The following is a 21,712-nucleotide window of genomic DNA, read 5'->3' as shown; positions in this document are numbered from 1 at the left end:
GGAGCTCGTGGTGTCCTCCAGGCACCTGCCCAAGACACCGCAGACCCAGTGGGGAACAGGGGCTGTGTTTCAGTGTCTCCCTGATGCCACAGCCTTGTTCAGACACCAACCTGACCCCAGCCTCTCACAATGCCAGGATGTGTGAGCAGGTGGGCACCACCCTGCTCCAGCTCAGCTCAGCAGAGGGTCAGTGGCCATTCTGGTTGCTCACCCACTCTCAAAGCTGGGACCCAGCAGGGAAGGCCTTGGTGTTTTTCTAGGGCCTGAAATACAAACACAAACCTGGTTCTTTGGAAAATGGGGTGAACACCAGAGGGTGGTGGGGCACTGCCCAGGCTCCCCAGGGAATGGGCACGGCCCCGAGGCTGCCAGAGCTCCAGGAGTGCTTGGACAGTGCTCTCAGGGATGCTCAGGGTGGGATTGTTGGGGTGTCTGAGCAGGGACAGGAGTTGCACTTGGGTCCAGCTCTTAGCTCCAACCTGGGTCCAATCCCTGTGAGTCCATTCCAGAGTATTCTGTGATTCTGTGATCTCCACCCAGCCTCTCCCTGAGTCCCAGGACAGTGATAGGATGGGCTCTCCCAGACAGCAGTCACATCACCAGCCCCTCACTCCAAAGCATGTCTCTGCAGCTCAGCCTGGCCCTGCCAGCAGGTTGTACACTCTTCAGAGCCAGGCCAACCAAAATAGTGTCAAATTTCCCAACATCCTTAATTCTGTTTCCTCTTCCTTCTCCTCCAGCTCGGAGCTCACCCCTACAGGTGCACTGCACAGTGGAGCAGGGATCTGTGTGGAAGCAGGAGGAAGGAGCCAGGCCCTGGTTCCACAAGCCATGCCAGCATGGGACCCCCCCACCCCCCACCCCCCACCATCTCCCTCCCTCAGCAATTACACCCACAAAAGTGGGCTGCCTGCAGTGCAGACCCTCACAGTGACTTGGGGTTCCTCATCAGCCGTGAAGGGAGGACCAACCCCATCCTAGCTTGCCTTCCTGCAGGAAGAAAAGCGAGTCTGCTCATCAGCATCTGCCAGCACCCTCATTAAACAAGTCCCTTTGCACTCCCTCCTTGCCTTCTCACCCCCTGCAGCATCTCCCCAGCCCCACTTTCCCCAGCTGAGCCTCTTCCCAGCCATGCTCCCCGTGCCAAGGGGAGCTCACCCGCAAACCCCTCGCGGCTCACACCACCCTAAGGCTGACCCAAGCTTCAAAGCATTTCTTTACTGAGAGCTCATCCAGGAAATTTTGTTTTCTCCCCTCCTATTGTACTGCTGCATGCCTGTAGGAATTCATTCATGCACAGACAGCCACGCAGGCACGCACAGGCTCTGTGCTGGAGTCTCCCCGTGGAAGGAGCTCCCGGAGCCTTGCCAGGGCCGCCACAGCCAGACCCTGCACTTGCTGCTTCTCCGGATGGAAGAACTTGTCAAATTGCTGGCAAAACCACGGGAGCTTGTAAACCTGCCAGCTCCACAGCACCCAGAGTGACACAGACACACAGGCTGGGCACCTTGGCTCCTTGCTGTCACGCACCCAGCCCTCCGGAGTGGCAGGGAGGGTGCAGGACGTGCCAGGGAGCTGCAGGCACCCATGGTCGGTACCGCCGCTGGGCTGCACACCTCCCTTCTCCACCTATCTTTCCTTCTTTTTCATTATTAGAGCCTGCAAACTATTACAGCAGCTTGGAGCACATCGGGAAGGAGCTGTGCTTGGGCTTAAGTGTTTGCAGGATCAGGGCTGAGCTGTGGAGCCGAACTCACTGCTATTTATAGCGGGAAGCCCTGAGCACAGCACGTGCTGGAGGGGAGCGTGGCCGGGTCTGTGTTCCTGCTAAAACCTGGTGGGTTTTTTATTTTGCCTCATTTTGGGGATGTCAGCTGCCTGATCTCATAATTACATTCATGTGCTGCCTGGTATTTACAAATAGTTTTGTTATTTTTTTAATCTTTGGGCACACCAGGTTATAAAATCCCAGACTGGTTTGGGTTGGAAGAGACCTTAAAGCTCATCCTATTCCAGCCCCTGCCATGTGGGCAGGGACACCTTCCACTAGACCAGGTTGCTCCAAGCCCCATCTACCCTGGCCTTGGACACTTCCATCCTCCTACATGTTTATACTGGCTTATAGGTGAAGTTCTATCTTTCATCACTGGTTAAAAAAATAAAAAAGCAGGAAAAGAAGCTAGATCCGAGTAGTAAGCTCGCAGCTCCCAGGACCTGCAGCTAATTATCCACACCCTGTCCTGCAGTGTGCACTTCACATGCGGACCTGCGTGCCCCCAGCCTGGCTGGGTGTCAGCAGCCTGACAGCAGCTCTGCCCGCCAGCCCAGCTAATTATAGCGTGGGGAGCAAACGAGGGTGCCCTCCCTGCCCTCCTCTTCCCTCCCTTCCCCTCCCATCCCCTCCCTTCCCTACCCGTGGCTGCTCCCCTGTCACTGCAGCCTCTGACAAAGAAGACACAGGGCTGCAGCTCGGGCTGGGGAAGCCCCTTCCTCAAGGCTCCCAGGGGGACCAGTGAGCAGCACAAGGATGAGAGTCCCCAGGAGACTGTGTCAGGGGGTGTCCAAGGGCCCTGACCCTTCCAGGGGTACCTGGGCAGGGATCAGGCCTGCCACCACACCCCCACTCTGATCCTACCCCACTGCAGAGCCAGGCTGTTGGTCCCATGCCATCCCTGCTGTCCTTCCAGCCACCCCCCTCCCCTTGGACAGAGCTCTGCCTCTCCCTTGTCTCTCCCACTGCCTTCATACACCCCGAGCACTGGGTCTGGGGGAGCCCCTCCAGCCTACCTGGAAAACCAAGTTCATGGGAATGTCCCTCTCCTCTGGCAGCCACAGCCCCTCGAGAGGGACAAGGCACAGAGGTAAGAGGACCAGAGTGGGGTGTCCCACCTCCACTGCCTGGGGTTTGCTGCCCCACAGGAGAGCCTGGGCAGCACAGACCTCCCAGCAGGCAGCAATGCTATTGTCTCAGTGAGCAGGGCCAGGAGCAACAAAGCACAGCACCCTCAGGAAGTGTTCTCTGTCATCAAACCACTCCTGGGGTAACACACATGCAAAATGGGGAGGATCTGAGCAGAGCAGGGATCCAGGGGACCTGGCTGGTCACCCACCACAGTTATAAACAACCACAGCACACACAAGACCTGCAGGGACATGAAGAGAACCCAGCCCTCACACGAGACACAGAATTCTATAGGGCTGGAATGGGTTGAAAGTGACCTTAAATCTAATCTCATTCCACCCCCTGCCATGGACAGGGACACCTTCCATTATCCCAGGTTGCTCCAAGTCCTGTCCTACCTGGCCTAGAACACTTCCAAGGATCCAGGGGCAACCATGGCTTCTCTGGACAACATCCACCCAGAGTTCAAAACAACACTGGAGAGCATTTCTCTCATGCTTTTGGCCCTGAAAGTGGCTCCCCAAGGTCACACAGCATCTGACTCAATCAGTGTAAATGTGAATCCCCACTCCCAGGAATGTGGCTGTCACCACAGAATGACCCTAACTGCTCCTAGCCCTGGAGGAAGAGCAGGGCTGTTTGCAGAATGACATGCCTACCACAAAACAAGGATGTTCCTTACAGCTAGCTTCTTCATCATCCTCTTCTTCCTCTTCAGTACCCAGCACTGAGCCCAATGCATGGGAAAGCTGCTCCTCCTGCACTGCTCACGCCCAAGGAGCCGATGGGGCTGGGCAAGCTGGGTGCTACAGAAGGCTACAATACACTCCTGGGCTGCTGCCTCAGCTTTATCTCAAGGCAACAGGAGCTAAAATATGGTTTGGTCAGGACAGGGACAGATGTGACTCAGAGGGAGCACCTGAGCTCCACAATACAAAGCAAATCCACTGCTTGGACAGGAACCACTTCACACCTGGGTAACACTGAAAGGTCTGTTTTGAGCACCCTTTGCCACCATCACTGGCCCAAGGAAACTCCTCTAGGCCTAAAAATTCATTTTACTCTCAAGTTAAAAGTGTTTGTTTGTTTGTTTGTTTGTTTGTTTAAATAGGGCTTGTAATGTATCAACTAACTCATTTCAGAGCAGCAAGCTCTCTGAAATTCATATGAATTCATATGCCCTATCCCTGGAAGTGCCAGGTTGGATGGGGCTTGGAGCAACCTCGGATTGTGGAAGGTGTCCCTGCCCACGGCAGGGTGTAGAATGAGATAAGCTTTAAGGTCCCTTTGAGACAGGTCCCTTCCATTCCAAACCACTCCATGGTTCTAGGATAATATGCCACAGGTTTTTGAAAGCATCACCAATGTGAGAAGAGAAAAACTTACAAGAACTTTATCTATTTTGGTTAAAGGTAAGGCTTTAAGAAGAAAGAGCCCCTGGAGCTTTGTACATTTCTCTTGGAACAGCTTTTCCTGAGGGATGGAGGCACTGGTTCAGTCCTGACCACCCATTTCTCATCCACACAGGAGAGAAGAAGGAACCAGGGGATGAGGATACCCCTCCATCCCCACAAAGCACACAGCTTCCCACAAAGCCATCCCATCTGCTAGTGAGACTGAGGTCAGCATTAAGGTGGGGACAATGATGACCTTGCTACATCCCCAAGTCCACCTTTGCAAGTAGAAAGGGACTGGGACAGCCTCACTGCTCCCACAACTGCATCCGTACCCTGAGCATTTACACAGGCTCCAGCCAGCCAACCACCACCAAATAGTTAGGAATCAAACTCCATAAAGGATGCACAAGACACACTACAGAATAAATTGAGTACATTAGAAAAAGCCCAGAGAGGAAAAATAGATTTTTGGAACGTGTTCTCAATCTCATTAATTGGGAAGACAGCCTTGGAGGGGGAAAAAAATTATTATATCCTCCCCAAACCATTATCCGCTCTTCAGAGTGTATCATATGAAAACAGTTATATAAAAGAATAAATTATATTTGGAATGGCAAGAACCCCAGAATAAAGCTAGGAACTCTGATGTTCCCATATAAAGATAGGAGACAGTTATCTGTTCCAAATTTTCCAGTTTTCTGCTGCGCCAATTCAAATTCACTACATACCAGCATGGCCATATAAAGGGGACTCCACCCATGTGAGCTTGGAAAGAGCAGTAATCCCCCAAACTATCAATTTAATGTATGGGGATAGAAAATGAGGGAAGAATGTCCTCCCAGAAGGAGCGCTCTGTTAACGACATGGCACAGGGCTCCAGAACGTGCACACAGGAATATCATTTACAGGGACTTCTGCGTTGTGAGACCCGAGCTGAAATTGAGATTTCTGCACGCAGACACCATCGGTGCTGCAAATTAAATGTCCGTTTCCAGATCCAATGTGAACTTTATTTTTGTTTTATTTTCTACTCTTTGCTCAGTGTCACGTTTCTTGGCCGGCACTAGGAAATCATCTCTTCCTTGGGGGTTTTTAAATTAATTTTCAGCCCATCTTGCCCAGGCTCTCCTGAGCAGCAGAGGAGTGAGGATGCCTCAGGGCAGGGCTAGCACCAGGCAGGGTGCTCTCAGCCTGACCCCTGTGGAGGTGCTCCAGTCCCAGCCTGGGATGTGGGTGCTGACCACAGCACCCAACCATGCAGGAACCCCCATATGGGCAGCCTCAAGCTCCCCCTTACCCTGCCCTGGATCTGAGGTGGATAAAAATCCTCCTTTTTCCTGAATTTCTGCAGATGCAACACAGCACTGGCAATGCTGTCAGCATGGGCACATGGCACCAGTGTGGGCTGGGGCACAGCAGCAAGGGGCCAGTGACACAAACATGGGAGGCAGGATGTGACCCTGAATCTGGCCAGACACTCCCGAGCCCCCAGGAATGTTTTATCATGTTTGAAACCGCACAACAAGTTGGTTCCTCACCTGAACTATACAAACAACACACAAAGCGCAGGTGGTGTCTTTCCAAATTTTCTTTCCTGTTTGGAATTCCTGCACAGAAGACCCAGTGAGTGGCCCAGCAGCTCCATATTCCTCCCACCAGATCTGTGGAGCCACTGATCACAGCAGGAGGCAAGAAGATAGGAAGGATGGCTAGGAGATGGAAATCTGGGCCAGGAGATGAAAATGAGGGCTACAGCCCATCTTTCATCAGTTTTTAAACCAGTCAAGGGCTAGGCACAGAGACCTCTTGTCACTGGCCCGAAGCTTGCAGGTCCCTCTCCCTGGAAGTGTTCAAGGCCAGGTTGGACAGGGCTTGGAGAAACCTGGTATGGTGGAAAGCGTCCCTGCCCATGGCACGGGGTTGGTACAACATGAGCTTTAAGTTTCCTTCCAACCCAAGCCATTCTGTGAAGAAGTAGCCTGAAGAAGAAATTATTTTCTCCAGCTCTACCAATCTAATAAAAAACATTACAAAATAAAACAAACAAACAAAACAAAACAAAAAAAAAAACCTAAAAAAACAAGAACCTTCTAGAAAGCACCTCTTCTCATGCCTCGAGACCCTGATGAGGACCAGCAGCTCCACGTCCCAGCTCCCCTGCACCATCAGCACCATGCGGCGCTGGCGCCGGAGCCGGCAGCGCCCTGGGAAGGAGCCGGCAGCCAACACTGAGCCCTGTCCAAGCCATCAGGATGGATATGCAGATAAACCAGGTCAGAGAAGTGTTTCCATCCTGGCCAGACAGTGACTAAGAGACGGCATTAATTTGTTACTCAGCCCAAGTTTAACTTTTCAGACCAAGAAGAGCCAAATGGTCGTTCCAAGTGAAAAAATACTGCAGGATGCATTCCTTTGCCCTGTCCCAGGAATACCCAGGGATTCATGATTTCAAGATGGAGTTGACAGCTCTTTCATATATCACTAAGAATAACAAACCAACCTTTCTGTTTTTCTTTTCATTCCCCAAATGCTATTTACTGGTTGCAGGAATCCACACGTCATGTTCACATAGCACTCTGGGAAGGTGGGGCTGGATGAGCTCCACATGCTCTTAGTGCAGCACACCAAACCACCACAGACAACAAAAAGTTGTTTTATTGGCAGTCCTGCTGTCAGCATGGAGAATGAAGTGTGTATGAGGGAGCATCCACCTTCCACCCCCTTCTGGACTCAGCATGAAGGCTCCTGGGAGCTTTACCAAGGATATGAGACTGAAAACCCAACTGACAAACCCTTTGGAGCTTGAAAGCTCTTCTAAATTTATTCAGAATTTGATAACATGCTACAGCACCCGTGTCTGTTGCACTGCCTGGTTTGGACAGTGCCCACATCACAGCAGGTACAGGGCAGCACCTCCGTGCCAGGGTGCATGGAGGGACCCACGTGCCCAAGTGAAGGAACAGCAGCCCAAGGCCTCACTGCAGGGCCCAGTGACCCCAACACCACACAGAGGGTTTGGGTATCACCAGAACCTATCACACAACAGCCATTTTAAAAGTTTTTGCCTTTTAGGGCCTCCAGAAAATGGTGTTTTCAATGACTGGGCTCAGAGACTCATCCAACATCATGCCAAGATGGTGGCAATTACGCCCAGGGAGAGGCATCCCCAGCCCCACTGGTGCTCTCCTGTCCCTATGCTGAAGCTGCAGGGTGTGAGGCCCCACAGGGTCCCTGGCATGCCTCACATCACTACAAAGCATTTTTTCCTGCAGGCAGAGGAGATTTGATGCTGTCAGCCCGGCCAAGTGCAGCACAGCAGAACTCTAAACAAACACTGCCACAGCGCTCGCATCCAACTCCGTCCGCAGATGGAGCAGAAGAGATGCCCATGACATGATACAGCCTCAGTAAATCCTGCCAGAGAGCTCAGACCATGTCACACCTACATCTTGTTTTATAAAACCATGTGCTGTCTCACAGTAGGTCAAGTCAGAGCTGTGCAGAGCTTTCAGCCCTAGCACCCCTCTCCTGAAAAATTCCCAACCAGCTCTGCCAAGGGGCCATGATCCAGAGATCCAAATCCACCTCCCTGTGGCCACCCAGCACAAGAGCTGGTACCACACACTGCTGCCTGCCCCTTTGGAACCCAAACAGTCCCTTCTCCTCCACCACTCAGGACCTGGGAACCAGTTTTAGTCCACAGCCAAACAAGCCTAAGGAATGCCTGTGGGACGGTGGCACGATGAGGGAGCCCACAGACGCTCAGCCCCTTGAAGGACCTCGATGGCAGCATGCTATCACTTGAGGGACAGCATGGTGACAGTCCTCATGCCCCCTGGACATGGAAACCAGGGAGACAGGACCCACCTGGTCTCCAGTAAAACCCCAGCCAGCTCCAGCCCAGCATCCCCGGGCAAGGCAACACGCACGGACAGAGGGCTCTTACACTGAGGCAGGGCATCCTCCCGCGGCAGCCGAGGCGAGTCAGAAGGGCTGTGCTGAAATGCAGTGGCCACTCGGGAGGCAGGTGACACATCCTGCGTGCAAAAGGCACATCTCCAACCTGATGGGGCTTTCGGGGCTGGGCAGGGTTCCTGCTCCTCCCTGTGCCACCCACAGCCCTTTCTTGTGGCACCTATTCCTGTCCCACCCTGCAGCTCCTGCCATGTCCTCATGCTCACCCCATCCCACCAGCTCCTGCCCAGCTCCAGCTCAGAGGGCATGGGAACCCTCCAAAACAGGGGTAAGGATTGGGCCAAACCCACACCCCACTGAGCCATGGCTCAGAGCCACGGCAGCTTAGGGCTGGCTGTCACAATGCCACTGCAGAGGTCCCTCCTCTGGTGTGTCCCTTGTCAGGCACAGCCCCTCCTCTGGCACACCCTTCCACGCACAGGGGTCGGGGCAGAGCTCACCTCTGCACTCCACAGGGCAGCAGTCCCCAGGGTGTTTGCTGAGCCCATCTGGCCTTCCCCACAGCCAGAACCACAAAGTCTTTATGAACCTCATGAAAAAAACAACCGCCCTGAATGCATTTTGGCTTTTTCCCAGTAAATCTCTTTGGTACCCCCTAGTCTGATGTGAAATCACTCACCATCTCTATAGCACTCAGAGCTGCACAGAGGTCCCTGCTTCTTCCCTATCGTTCTCGTCTTCTTCTGTCTTCTCTCCTTGTCTTCCTTCTCTCCCTCCTGGGTGGCCAGGCTCTCCCTGCCGGGAGGGCAGCAGCCTATTCCAAGATTCCTATCCGGCCGCCCACAGCCTCTCCCAGCAATTACAGGCCTCTGCAGCTGTCCCAGGTAAGCAGCAATGACAGACCTCGAGGCAACTTCATGGAAATGTCTGTTCAGAGGCAGGGTTACCTGTCCCTGCCAACTCCCGCCTGGAAAGGAGCATCCTGCACACCCTGGCAGCACGACGATCCCAAACAACTGGATGGAGGGAAACGAAATGACACCAACCTGTCCCTAGAAAACAAGGGTATAAGTATTTTCTAGGGTCCCTGCATCATTCCAGTGGCCCCATCCCCAGTTCCATGGCTTCTTCCCAGCACAGACAGGTCTGTGGGGTTGGGATGCCCACCCCAAAAGCTTGCACAAGCCCAGCATTTGCAAAGACAAAGTAATCCTTTAATGCCACATTCACATCCAAAGGTTATTGGTGAAAACCCACAGGACAATCTTTGGCAGCCGCACTCGAAATGTGAGCGTTGGGCAGTGGGCAGTGCAGGGCAGGGCCCTGGGCAGTGGCTGCAGGAGAAGCCTCAACCCCTGAGCTCAGGGTGTGGCTGCTCCCCAAAGAGGCACAGCCGGGCAGTGGGGCACAGATGTGATGGGCTGTGGCTCTCACCAAACACTTGCTTCATCTCTGACTTCCTGGGTGTGATGACAATGAAAGCCCAGAACCCCCATCCAAAGGGCAAAGCTGGGAGTTCCCAACTGCAGCAGACACCAAGCCCACGCTGCTGACACAAGGCACAGGAAATTTACAGCTCCTCTCACCACAAACCCTCCATACTCCACAAGCAACAAATGACATTGTTCCCCCTGTCCCATCCCTCAGGAGCCACTGAAGGCATCACTCCCCTTGCCTTATCCCTGTGTGACTCCCAGCCCTGCCCAGCAGCACCGGCCCTGCCAGATTTAACACTCAGCACAGACTCACCCCAGCTTCCCTGTGCTTCGAAAACAGCAGCCTCTGACCTCAGGAGAGGCTTGTGCCCTCAACAGGGTCCTGTGTTTCCCACTCCCACAGTCTGTCCACAAAAGCCCTCACAATTCCCTGCTAAGCAGGACAACCAGGACCCTCAGTCCTGTCCATGCACTGCCAGAGGCAGCAGCACTGCAAGGAGCTCCCCGGTCACTTCCTGCTGCTCTGCCTGTGTATTTTACAGACATGTGGCAAATGGGCACACCAGGGAGGATGCAGGAGCCCCTGGGCCAACACAGGCTTGTGGCAAGTGGGCAGCACCCAAATCTTGCTGACCACAAGGGTGGAAAGTGATTTAGAAATAAATATGAGCATAGATCTTTGGGAAAGGTGAGGAGGGAAGAGGCTGAGAAAGAACTGCCTGAACTGGGATAAAGAAACTCTTGCATCCAGACCCCATTTCTCTCCAGAAAGAGCCAAAACCTTAACAGGAGTTTGCATTAAAAGCCTCTGATCTTCACTGGGGTTTTACCCCTGGGCACCACAGCTTCACACAGCCAGGGACAGCCAATGCCCAAATTCAACTTTAATCCAAGCAACATTAAAAAGATACTCCAGGGATTAAGTGACTTGACAAGCTCCAGGTACACCCAGGGACAGGAAACTAATGATGTGTGTCACAATAGAGCTGTGATCACATGGCCCTCCTGGCACTCGCCCCATGTGCCTCAGTTTACCAGTGATTATGGGCAGCTGTGGCACTGCCCAGCTCCTGCAGGGCAGGAGGAGGTCAGGTGCACATCACAGAATCATGGAATCATGGAATGGTTTGGGTTGGAAGGGACATTAAAACGCATCTCATCTCACCCCTCCCATCCATCCCACTGTCCCAGGTTGCTCCAAGCCCCAGTGTCCAGCCTGGCCTTGGACACTGCCAGGGATCCAGGGGCAGCCACAGCTGCTCTGGGCACCCTGTGCCAGGGCCTGCCCACCCTCCCAGGGAACAATTCCTTCCCAATATCCCATCTAATCCTACTTTCTCTCAGTTCAAAGCCATTCCCCTGTGTCCTATCACTACATGCCCTTGCAAACACATATAAATATATATATATATATATATACACACACGCACTCCCACCCACACATTATATATGTATTTGTATTTTATGTTCAATAGTGCTGTTCCCAGGACTGCTCCCATGGGAAGCAAGCCCCATACTGCTTTGGCTGGGGGTCGGGATGAATAAGCAAGAGGAGGGAGGAAAGCCACGGCCCTGGGGGGTCTGCCTGCAATCAGGCAGCATTTCAGCAGTGGTGAGGGAAGAAATTAAAGAAATAAATCGTATTTTGTTCGTGCTTAGTGAACACTCACTAGAGAGTCATGATGAAACCACACATATGCTTTTCCAGGCAGGAGACAGCAGTGCTTGGAATCATGGGCTGGTCCCAGGGTGGCACAGAGATGTGGGTACTTACAGCAGGAACAGAACAGATGCTGACAGGGAAGGAGGTGTCAGAGCACAGGGAGCTCTGGCTGGGGATGTGGGGTAAAGCAATGGATTTGCTATGCCTGAAAAGCTGGGCTGAGGTGGGATGCTGGGAGAGGAGCTGAGGAAGGAGAGGGGAGGTGCAGCCTGAGCCCTGAGGCTGGCACAAAAGGGGCAGCAGAAAACCCCCTTGACAGGACAGACCCGGCCCAATGCCACCACGGCATTGCTGGGATCACCTGCTCCCCTACCTGTCCCCTCACCTTGGGAACCAGCTGGCCAGGAGCATCCCAACACCTCGGGATTCCCAGCAGCAACAGAGTGGGCATGGTGCCTGGTACAAAAAATTAATTGGGAGAGCCAGTTTTGGGGCAAAAGAGCCATTTTTGAAGAGGAGGGGAGAAAAGAAAATAATTTTTAAAAAATAAAAGGGAAAGACAAAACCGCTGTGTAAGAGATGAAGGGAATGGGGGGAGAAAAGTTTAAAAGAAATCCCTGGGGAATTGTGGAGAAGAAGAAAGAGCAAAGACACGCCAGGCGAGCTGGAGTGAGAGCCAGGGAGCAGGAAGCGCCTAACTAGGATGGAGACAGAGATACTACAGAACCCTGGTGACGTCATGCTGGAGTCTCAGCGGTTTCCAAAACAACTCCAAACTCCAGAGCCCAGAGAGGGAGTGAGGAGTGCAGGAGAAGTGGAAATGAGATGGGGCTCGGCGCTCAGAGGGAGCTGGAACAGGAGCTGGAGGCGTCTGCGGAGCTGAGCCTGCTCCCAGCTCCCCGTCGGTTTGCTCTGGCGGGACGGGCTCTGGGGAGCCGGCAGCCACGGAGACAGAGGTTATTGTAGACCCAGGCAGCATCAAAAAGGAAATTCCTGAGGGTGTTTTCCTAATTGACATGTACAATGAAGTTACAGTCCCCCAAAGCCCCTTGCTGCAAGAAGGTAAATTCTGGATGCTCCCAGAAGAAGAGCCAAGAAGTGAGCAACAGCAGAGCCAGCGACCCAGAGGAAATAAATCTGCACTAAATGCGAACCACACACAGAGAGTTGTCCTGATGGCAGCAGGCGGCTCTGCCCCAGCCTGTTCGGATTAGAGGGTTTTATGGTTGTGCTGGCCTTGGGGAGCCTGGCCAAGGCGGCTGGGTCAGCTCAGGGCTCTGTGAGGAGGGTGGAGAACAAAGTGAGAGGGCAGAGTGAACCCCCAGGGGCAGGCTGTGCTGCCCTTTGTCCAGGGCTTGTAATGTGGGGCTGCCCCTGTACCCCCAGCCCACCCCACAGCTGCTGGCTGGGTATGGCAGCACCCTATGGGTGAGGAAAGGTGGCACAACAGCCATGGTGACCTTTCCTGTCTCCCAACCTCAGGTGTGTTTCTGCTGGAGGCTGCAGAAATTCCTGCAGTTTCTCCACTGCCAGCCTGGCCAGAGCCAAGCCCAAGGCAGCACCTGGGTGCACCCACACTTTTGCTCTCACAGCTTCATCTCCTGCCAGGCTGGAGCCTGCCTGCTCTCCTAGGCTGTGCTGCTTGATAATTGGCACAGCCGTAGCTGATCTGTCCTGGGGCCGGGGATGATCCTGGAGTTCTGGTATCCTGCACCAATCCAGGCCTGGATCCTGCTGGGACACAAGGATCCCCGCTCTGTAACACTGCTGCACATATGGTGAACCTGCTTGGTCTCAGAACTGTCCTACTGTCCTTGGCTTCTGACAAGGGATGCAGCACACAGGGAACACTGCCAAACACACTGGCCAGGGGGATGGGTGTCAGGGCACACCTGCAGGCTGGTGGAGGGGTCCAGGGTGGGAAAAGGACCCAAGAGGGGTGAGCAGGGCACAGTCACCTCTCTGCCTCCAAACCTGTGTCAAGCAGCAGGAGAGCACAGGCTGCACAAAGCAGGTTTGGCCATGAGCCCACCTTGCAAGCCACCCAGGGAAATCCATGGGAAGGCAGTGAGACCCCGAGCTGGCAAGAGAGGCAATTGTTAGGATGGAACTGCCAAGAGACGATCTCGGAGGCGGCACAGCCACGTCCCCTCTGCACACACTGGATGGCTCAGAGCCGGCAGCACTGGGAGCAGGCTGGCCATGGCAGCAGCCCCTGCCTGTCACCCTCCCCTGGGCCCCTTCCCAGCTCCCTGGTTAAATCCCACCAGGGCTGCTTTCCTGCCCGGGGGCGAGGAGAGCCTGACTCACGCACTAGCAGAGATTAATAAGCGAGCAGAGGAGCCGGGCTCATCCTCTGAGGCGGCAGCTGAATCACCGGGCTCCGGCTGCCTCGCGCATTGTTCCAGCGCTGAGTCAGTGCTGCCGCGCAGGAACAACGGCAGCGAGCAAAACTTGTGGCCTGTGAAATGCAGTAGCACGGAGAAATCAAAAAAGAAGTGTTGCTGTAAGCAAGCTAATAGGGCTACCCACGGAGTCCCAGAAAAGCAGTGCTCTGGGCTCCAGCCTCCCCCCCAAGAAATCCAAACCCCCAGCCTCTCACAAGGACACTGCGCTGGGCATCAGCAGCTTGCTTTCTGCTTAAAAGCTGCCACCTCTGTATTTATCATTTTTTATGTTCAACCTTAACTGGATGACATGGTCTGGTTGTTCTCCCACCCCGGCTGGGCTGCATGTGCGCTGCATGCAGATATCCCAAGCCTTTCCCGTTGCTAGAAGTGTCCAAGGCCAAGTTGCACGGGGCTTGGAGCAACTTGGGATAGCAGAAGGTGTCCCTGCACATGGGAGGGGTGGAATGAGATGAGCTTTAAGGTCTTCCCAACTCAAAACTATGCTATTCCCACAGCTCTCAAACTCACAGTCCTGATCTATCACTTCCTCCAAAAGTACAAGATGGGATTTTGAAAGATGAGGGAAACATTAATTCCTGGAGAAAGTGCTGTCTCAGAGCAAATGACAGCCACCCTTCTCAAACTCTCTAAATCATCTCTAGCTGCCAGGCTGCCAGGGTTCTCCATCTCTCCCAGGTAAGGGGAAAGTCCCACTCCAGCCAGGTGTGCCAGCCCCCTTTTGCCACCCCAGAACAGCTCCTGCCATACAGCAGTGTGAACAGCCACCACTTGCTGGGCCTTGCCAAATAAATCATATTTCATCTCAAAATGAAGCAAAAGCCTCCTGCGCTCAGCATCCTGCTTCCTCAGGTTGGGAGGGAGTGTCTCAATCCTCTTAGAGTCCTTGTCCACCCACAAGCCACACACTTGACAACCTGGAAAGCACTTTGCTGATACACAGGGCTCGAAAACTTGGAGAAACAAGGAACTAGAACCTGGATTCATGGAGCAGAGAGACAGGAATCAGCTTGAGAAACAGGGTCAGATGTTGGTCTGCCCTTAAACACGGCCCTGAATTACAAACATCACTGTGCCCTAAGTGTCTCTTTCTGATCATATCACCACCAGACGAGTCCCAGCCTCCCCTGACACCAGCTAATGACTGCTTTGAAGGTGCTGCATGGCAGCAAGTTCTGCAGGTTAATGGGAACGTGTGGCAGTGCTGCGTCTCCTTCCTTCCATCCTGGTGGAATGTCCTGCCCTAGAGAAAGACCAAGTACCCAAAGGACACACCAGGAGTCACAGTGTCACCCCACAGCCACCAACCCCCCAGTACAGTTCTGGGAGCCTCTGCATCCCAGATGGATGGTCCCAGCCCTGAGTGCTGCCAGCAGCCCCTCCACCCCCTGTGCCCCACTCTGGGCTGACCACAGTGGTGGTGCTGCTGGGCAGGTCCCACATGAACACTACGTGAAACCTCCTTGTCCATCATCCAGCCCAGTGTCATCCAATCTCCAACCGCCCCAATCTCAATGAACCATCAACCTGAAATAAAACAAAATCTGCTCAAAATCCCAGGGAGCACCAGGTTGCCTCTGTTTGCTCTTACAAGGATCTAATTCAGGTCTAATAGGACAGTTATTATGATATATTAAATGAGTGGCAATTGATTATTAAGAGCTTATTCATTGGACCTGGGCAGATGGGTAATCAGATACCTGCCTATTACATAGCTGTGAAACCACTCTGAATATGCTTCTAATGACGAAGTGATATTTACTTAACATTCAATATCCATCACTAGGAAAGGTCTCTCTAGATTTAATAAGCCTCTGTTATTTTATGTTTAATTAAATACCATCCACTATTAAAAACATATTTAACTGAGGTCAAAACCAGTAAAAACTGTATCTTATAACATAGCTGTTAAACCTCAAATATCTTCTTAATGATTAATTGGGATTTAGCACACGATCGCTGTCCTACTGAGAGCGGATGGAAAGCGGAAGCTCAACAATTCAGGGACCAAAGTGCTTTGCTTCTGCAAACAATTCTGCTGGTTAGATGGTTTGGCTAATAAAAATAAAACAGAGCAGTGGAACCTCGGTTCCTATGTCACCCAACTGTGGAAAATTCAGAATACAGCACAGTCACTTGCACAGTGCCCAGCAGCTCACACAGCCACACAGGGGGCTGGACCGCCCTCCTCCTCCCAGAGATCTGCATGCCACAGGTGCTTTCCTGAGGGTCAGGACATCAGCAGGACCTTTCCAGAGCTGCTCTGCCCCAGCTTCAAGGCGGAAGCTCTGGAGCAGTGCTCTGGACTCCTGATGGGACAGTTCCAGTAGGGATTGTGAATGGCATCCCTTCTGCTTGGGCTGGCCAGCTGGGGCAGTTCAGTGGTCCAGCACACCTACCAGTTTCCCCAGTGGAAACAATAGTACCTGGAAGAAGCTGGAGACAGAATTCATAGAATCATGTAATGATTTGGGTTGGAAGAACCTTAAATAGGTCCTTAATAGGACTCATCCTATTCCAACCCCTCCTACAGGCCAGGACCCCTTCCATAGAGCAGGCTGCTCCAAGCCCCATCCAACCTGACCTAGGCCGCTGCCTGGAATAGGGCAGCCTCAGTTTCTCTGGGCAACCTGTTTGCCACCATGCTCCAAAACCTCGATGTTAGAAACAAAGAGAGCTTTTCAGGCCAAGGGACCTGTGAGCTCCGAGAACCAAGGGCCCTGGAAGCACAAGTCCTGCAGCAGCAGCACGCTAAGGACAGATGTTTCTGTCACTGCCCTGCACAAGTGTCCTCCATGCCCTCCACTACAGGCAGCTGTGAACACACACACAGCACCACACATCACATGCTTCCTTCACCTTGGCACAGGGACAGCTGATGGGGGAAGAAAGCCTCTAGGCAAGGGGGAATAAGTTTGGACAGGGAGCAGGGAAAAGTCCAAAGCACGTCAGCACTTGGGAAAAAGCCATTCCACCTCAGTGACCTCCTGCAAGAAGATTTATTTTTATTGGTTTTGTTTTGAAAGACCTTGAAAGCAAAATCTGATACTAGCAAAGTATTAAATATAGCAGTACAGACCCACATGGATTGCACAAGAAAACAATTTCAGAATAGAAACAGTAAGAATGTCTACAAACACTGAGAAAAATACCAAGAGACTGAAGCCAAGAGGGTCCTTTCTTTCTGTTGTTCCCCTCGCAGCCTCAGGCACACTGGAGAAATCGGGGTTAGACCGTGGGCTGTGTGCTTCAGTCCTGGGAAATGAGTCAAGAGCCTGGAACATGTGCTCAGCACCAGGTGCAGCCAGGGCAGCCCTGGGCTGTGAGCTTCCTTGGAGGGACCCTGGTGGGTCAGACCTGGGCTTGTGGCACTCCCAGGAGAGGCACAGAGGGAGCATCCCGAGGAAACTGCTGCAAGGCTTGGAGACAACCAAAGCTCTTCTCCAAAGTTGTGTCCCAAGAGTGAATCATCATCCTGCCATGAATGACATACCAAAGGGATAAGAAAACATTCCCAGTGTCTGACAAGACACTGTGTTATGCATGAGGGGGGTTCTATATAACCAGATTGAAAAGATGTTTTTGAAGGAAAACCTCAATGTTATTCAGTGTTTCTAAAACCAGGAGTCTCTGGGAGTCACAGAATCCCAGGATGGTTTGTGTTGCAAGGGACCTTAAAGCCCATTCTCATTCCACCCTCTGCCATGGGCAGGGACACCTTCTGCTAGCCCATTTTGCTCCAGGCCCCGTCCAGCTTGGGCTCAGACACTTCCAGGGATGGGGCAGCCACAGCTGCTCTGGGGAAGAAGAACAAGTCTTTGTTTTCTTCTTCTTCACTAGAGAAGTCCAAGAGAGTCCAAGCACCAGAGATCCAAGAACCTCAACCCAAGGGAAGCAGTTCAGAGCAGACCTGGGCAGTTGGCCCTGCAGGCCACGTAGAGGCTGCCTACACAGAGGCTCCATGGATGGGACACTCATGGAGTAACTTTGTCATCAAAAATACTCTACCACCCCCCAAATTTGAGGACCAGGAGGAAAGTCCAGATGGATTTCATTTACTTCCCCAAGCACTGCTATGCTTGTATTAGTATATACACAAATACACAAACTACCTCCTTACCTTCAGCACCTCCCTCCCATGCAGGAGCCTCAGCACCAGGGCAGGCAGGCCCAGGAGATACCATCTGGGCTGCTTCAAAGCCATGCAGCTGATTAAGGAAATAGCAGAGCTGCCTGTCTGGGGGATATGGTGATTAAGGATGTCTCCATCTCCAATCAGCCCTGGAGACTTTGCTGGAATATTGACTAGTGCCCCACAATGCCATGGGAGCAGCTCCATACCTGATGTGTCCTGTCTTATTCTGGAGAAGTCAGAGGATGTGAAGACTGAGGAGGAAGCCTCTGGAGATGGCTCCCTTGTCCAGTGGAAGAGAGCAAGACATTTGCTCCCACCACATCCATCTCCACTGGACAGGGATGGACTTTTCTCTTTCCCCTCATTCAGACAGAAACCACTGCTCATTCAGAGTGAGTTAATCTCACTTTTGATCAGCTCTTCACAGGAGCCTTACAACCTATAACTGCATTTTGGTATCTACAAATGACTCCCAGGAGTAGGGGAGGCCTCGGGAGCTGCCCCAGCACGAACACAAGCGTTTGCCTGCTTCAGATATTCTCTTTGTATCCTTGCAACCCCAAGGTTCCCCAGAAGGAAAGAAGCACCTTTTCCACCAATCCAGTTCTCCAGCTGAGGCTCCAGACCACATCCTGTTGAGTTTGAATGTTTCCAGGAAAAACTTCAGAGCTGTACAGAGGAGGGCCCTGGTGGGCATCATGGATGTGTGTGATAAGGACACAGAGATGGGCTGTAAGACCCTCCACAGAGGTCCCATTTCCTTCCACAATAACCAGGACACTCCTTGCTCAAAGCTGAGGTGGGGCTGGCCAAGCCCTCCATGGAATCAGACAACTAAACACACAGAGGGCTCATGACAGAGCCAAATCCCACTTCTGCTTCTGCTGGATGGCTCTCACTTAGGAAACATCACCAGGCCCATCTTCCTCTCCATGCCTGCAGCAGAGGCATTTTCTCCAGTCCATGGCAACCCAAATGTGTTCCTCTCCTGCTTCACACCCCCACTCACACAAGCCAATGGCACTCTGGTGATTCCCACTTCCCTCCACCACCTGTGAAGGCACTCCAGACACCCAGCCCAGCGACCACTACATCTCTATTTGGATAGGCAAATCCCATCCCTCCCTTTCCCATACCTCAGTATTCCCCATGGCAGAAGCAAACCAGCCTGTGGGTGCCATCCCATCCCAACCCCAGCAACACAGCGAGGCTTAATTCATCTCTGCAAAGTCCCCGAGATCCTTCCTCCACCACCATGTAAATCCCGAGCTGCTGTTTGTTTAACCCCAGTGTGCAGATGGAGGCAGGCACCCAAACCCACAGCCCCACTGCCCTCCACACAGCCCCACTGCCTTCCCACACAGCCCCACTGGCCTTCCCACAGCCCCACCGCCTTCCCACAGCCCCAGTGCCTTCCCACAGCCCCACTGCCTTCCCACACAGCCCCACTGCCTTCCCACAGCCCCACTGCCCTCCACACAGCCCCACTGCCTTCCCACAGCCCCACCGCCCCCCAAGGGGCAGCACACGGATCAGTTGCTGTGAAACAACAACTTCCTTCTTTCTTTTTGCTGGAGTTAACTGGGTTTAGACTGGGATTTCAGTTACATTTGTGGGCAGCCTTTCTGGAGACATCCACCCGCCTGATGCTGAGGAGAGCTGTCTGAAACCACGGGCACTTCATGTGTGTTTGGATTCCAATTCTCCCGTGGTTCAAAATCTTGGGAAAATGAATCTCTGTTGCTGAGGTGAAGTTTTTCGTTTAGAAGTGTTAGACTGGAAGTAACTGTCTGTCCAGCCAAGCTGCTGGGAGTTTGGGCTCCCTCCTTTTGCTCTCCCACACTTCCCTGAGCAGGAGTTTGCAGGAGCGAAGTGATGTGCATGGCCTGCGGGACATTTGGGGGCTTGCAGGCCAGGGAAGCACAGGCACACACGGAGCCTGCCCTCTGCCAAACCCGACACCGCTCTGGAATGTAGGAACTGCAAACGATACTTTAATTCCACAGTCACTCAACAGTAGCTCCGGCCTTGGGAAATACTGGGAAAGCACATGCTCAGGAGCACTTAAATGGAGTACATCCAGCCCCAGCCTAATCCACGGGCTGGAAACCATGCTATCTTTATCAGAACTTCCCACCCCGGCCAGTCCCCCTACATGCCTGCCCTTGAACCAGCAAGAAATGCTGTGAGGCATGGGCCAGGCCCGGAGCCACAGCTCAGCTCACCTCCGCTCCCTGACGGTGCCACGGGAAGGGACACTGGCAGTGGGGACACTGCCCGCGGTGCCATCCTGCCACACCACACCTCGATGGCCACAGAGCTGTCCTGCCACACCACACCTCGATGGCCAAAAGGCCCTCTCATCCAGGCTGAGCACTGCACATGTCACCACTGTCTCCCCACCCAGGACACAGTTGCTTTGTCCAGATGCCCCCTCTCCCCACAGGGACCATCCCAGAGCAGACCCGAGCCCCCAGGCACAGGGTCCCTGCACTAAGTCCTGCTGCCTTGCTGGCTCCCACCCCGTGTCTGCCGCTGATGGACACAGCGCTGCGGGAGCTGTGTCCCCTGTCCCACAGCGGGGATGCGCTCAGACACAGCACCTAAGGAGCCAAGAGAACCTGCAGGACTTGGTCCCCAAGCGCTCTGCTCCACCCAGGAGCCCACAGCTTCTGTTCTCTCACCCTGCTCTGCACCTTCAGCCTCCTCTGCAGGGGGACATGCATCACCAGCAGAGCCGTGGGGACCACGGTGAGGAAGGGTCAGGACAAACCCACAGAAACAAAGGTCAGAGGATATGGTAAACTCAGAAGAGCCACATAAGGAACTCAGCAATGGCCACAGTTGGATTTATTACCAGGAGGGAGGATGTGAACTTGAGGAGAGTTTGCAGTTAAGATTTAACACCTCTCAGTGCTCAGGCGATGACGCTGGAGAGAAGAGCTCAGCACATGGGGATAAAGGCTGTTCTCGCCTTTCAGGAACTTCCTGCTCTGGTTTCAGCTCGCTCTTTCTTCCTTCCTTCCTCTCAAGCTGTCCCCTCTGAAGTGGATGGTTTTGAAGACCAAAGGATAAAACAATTTGCTTCTCTGTTCCTGAAAAGGGGCTTTCAGCTCGCTGCTGTCATACTCCAAAAGCTCTCAGAGGCACAAGGGGCGGGGTTGGGCATTCCCAGGGCAGGTGCCACATCCCACAGCTCAGGAGACTTTCCTGGGCCCCTGCCGGTGCTTCCACCTCCCCCTCTCCGGCTCACCCACCATGGGCAGCAGCAGATGGGGTCCTGCTCCTGTCTTCAAACTCCTCTTGCCCTCCAGCAATGCACTGTACAGTGAGAGCTGTCCCACAGGTTACTGCTGTCACCTGACATGTCACACCACGTACTGTGTGTGGCACAGCCCAGACCTGCAACACGAGGTCCCTCTCCACATCACAGCCTACCTGGATGGAGACACACGGTGCCTGCACATCAGCACAAGAATTTGGAGCTTCTCCTGCCCTGGGTCACACAGCTACTGTGACCTTAAAACATCACCTTCCCCAGAGGTGTGCCATAGGTGATCCACACTGGATTAAGGTTATCATAATGCAAAAAACCTACAGTATTTAGTGTAAAACCCTCCTCTAACCTCTGGCACTGAACCAGCTCAAGGCTCTGCATGGTGAACACGCAGGGCTCTGGACCAGGGACAACTATTGCTCCCCCCACCCTGCTTCCCAGTGTCTCTGTGTTCAGACACACTCCAGAAAAACAGGTTTCTTGTTATGTCCTGTGTTAAATACTGGCTCTTCAACAGAAAAGACTAAGCGGGATATCTAAGGCTCTGCACAAGCTCTCATTGATCCTGCATGTAGCTGG

At 53.2% G+C, this 21,712-nt stretch overlaps 1 protein-coding gene across 5 annotated transcripts in view; it reads right to left on the bottom strand.

Annotated features, from left to right (window-relative positions):
• LOC121350895 (ankyrin repeat and fibronectin type-III domain-containing protein 1-like) overlaps nt 1-21,712 on the bottom strand; it is a 240,033-nt gene that overhangs the window by 78,164 nt on the left and 140,157 nt on the right. Inside the window, exon 1 of one of the 5 annotated variants that reach the window (XM_041462669.1) lies at nt 8,894-8,956. The exons of the other annotated variants lie outside the window; for them this stretch is intronic. Coding sequence (XP_041318603.1) covers nt 8,894-8,896 — 3 coding nt within the window. The 5' untranslated portion in view covers nt 8,897-8,956. Of the gene's footprint in view, nt 1-8,893; nt 8,957-21,712 lie in introns of those variants that run through there. 5 annotated transcript variants of the gene reach the window in all.

This window comes from Pyrgilauda ruficollis, unplaced genomic scaffold (assembly GCF_017590135.1).
Source record: "Pyrgilauda ruficollis isolate IOZ18807 unplaced genomic scaffold, ASM1759013v1 scaffold16, whole genome shotgun sequence".
Lineage (NCBI taxonomy): Eukaryota > Metazoa > Chordata > Aves > Passeriformes > Passeridae > Pyrgilauda > Pyrgilauda ruficollis.
The sequence above is the reverse complement of the archived record's forward strand: the minus strand, read 5'-3'. Positions and strand labels throughout refer to the sequence as shown.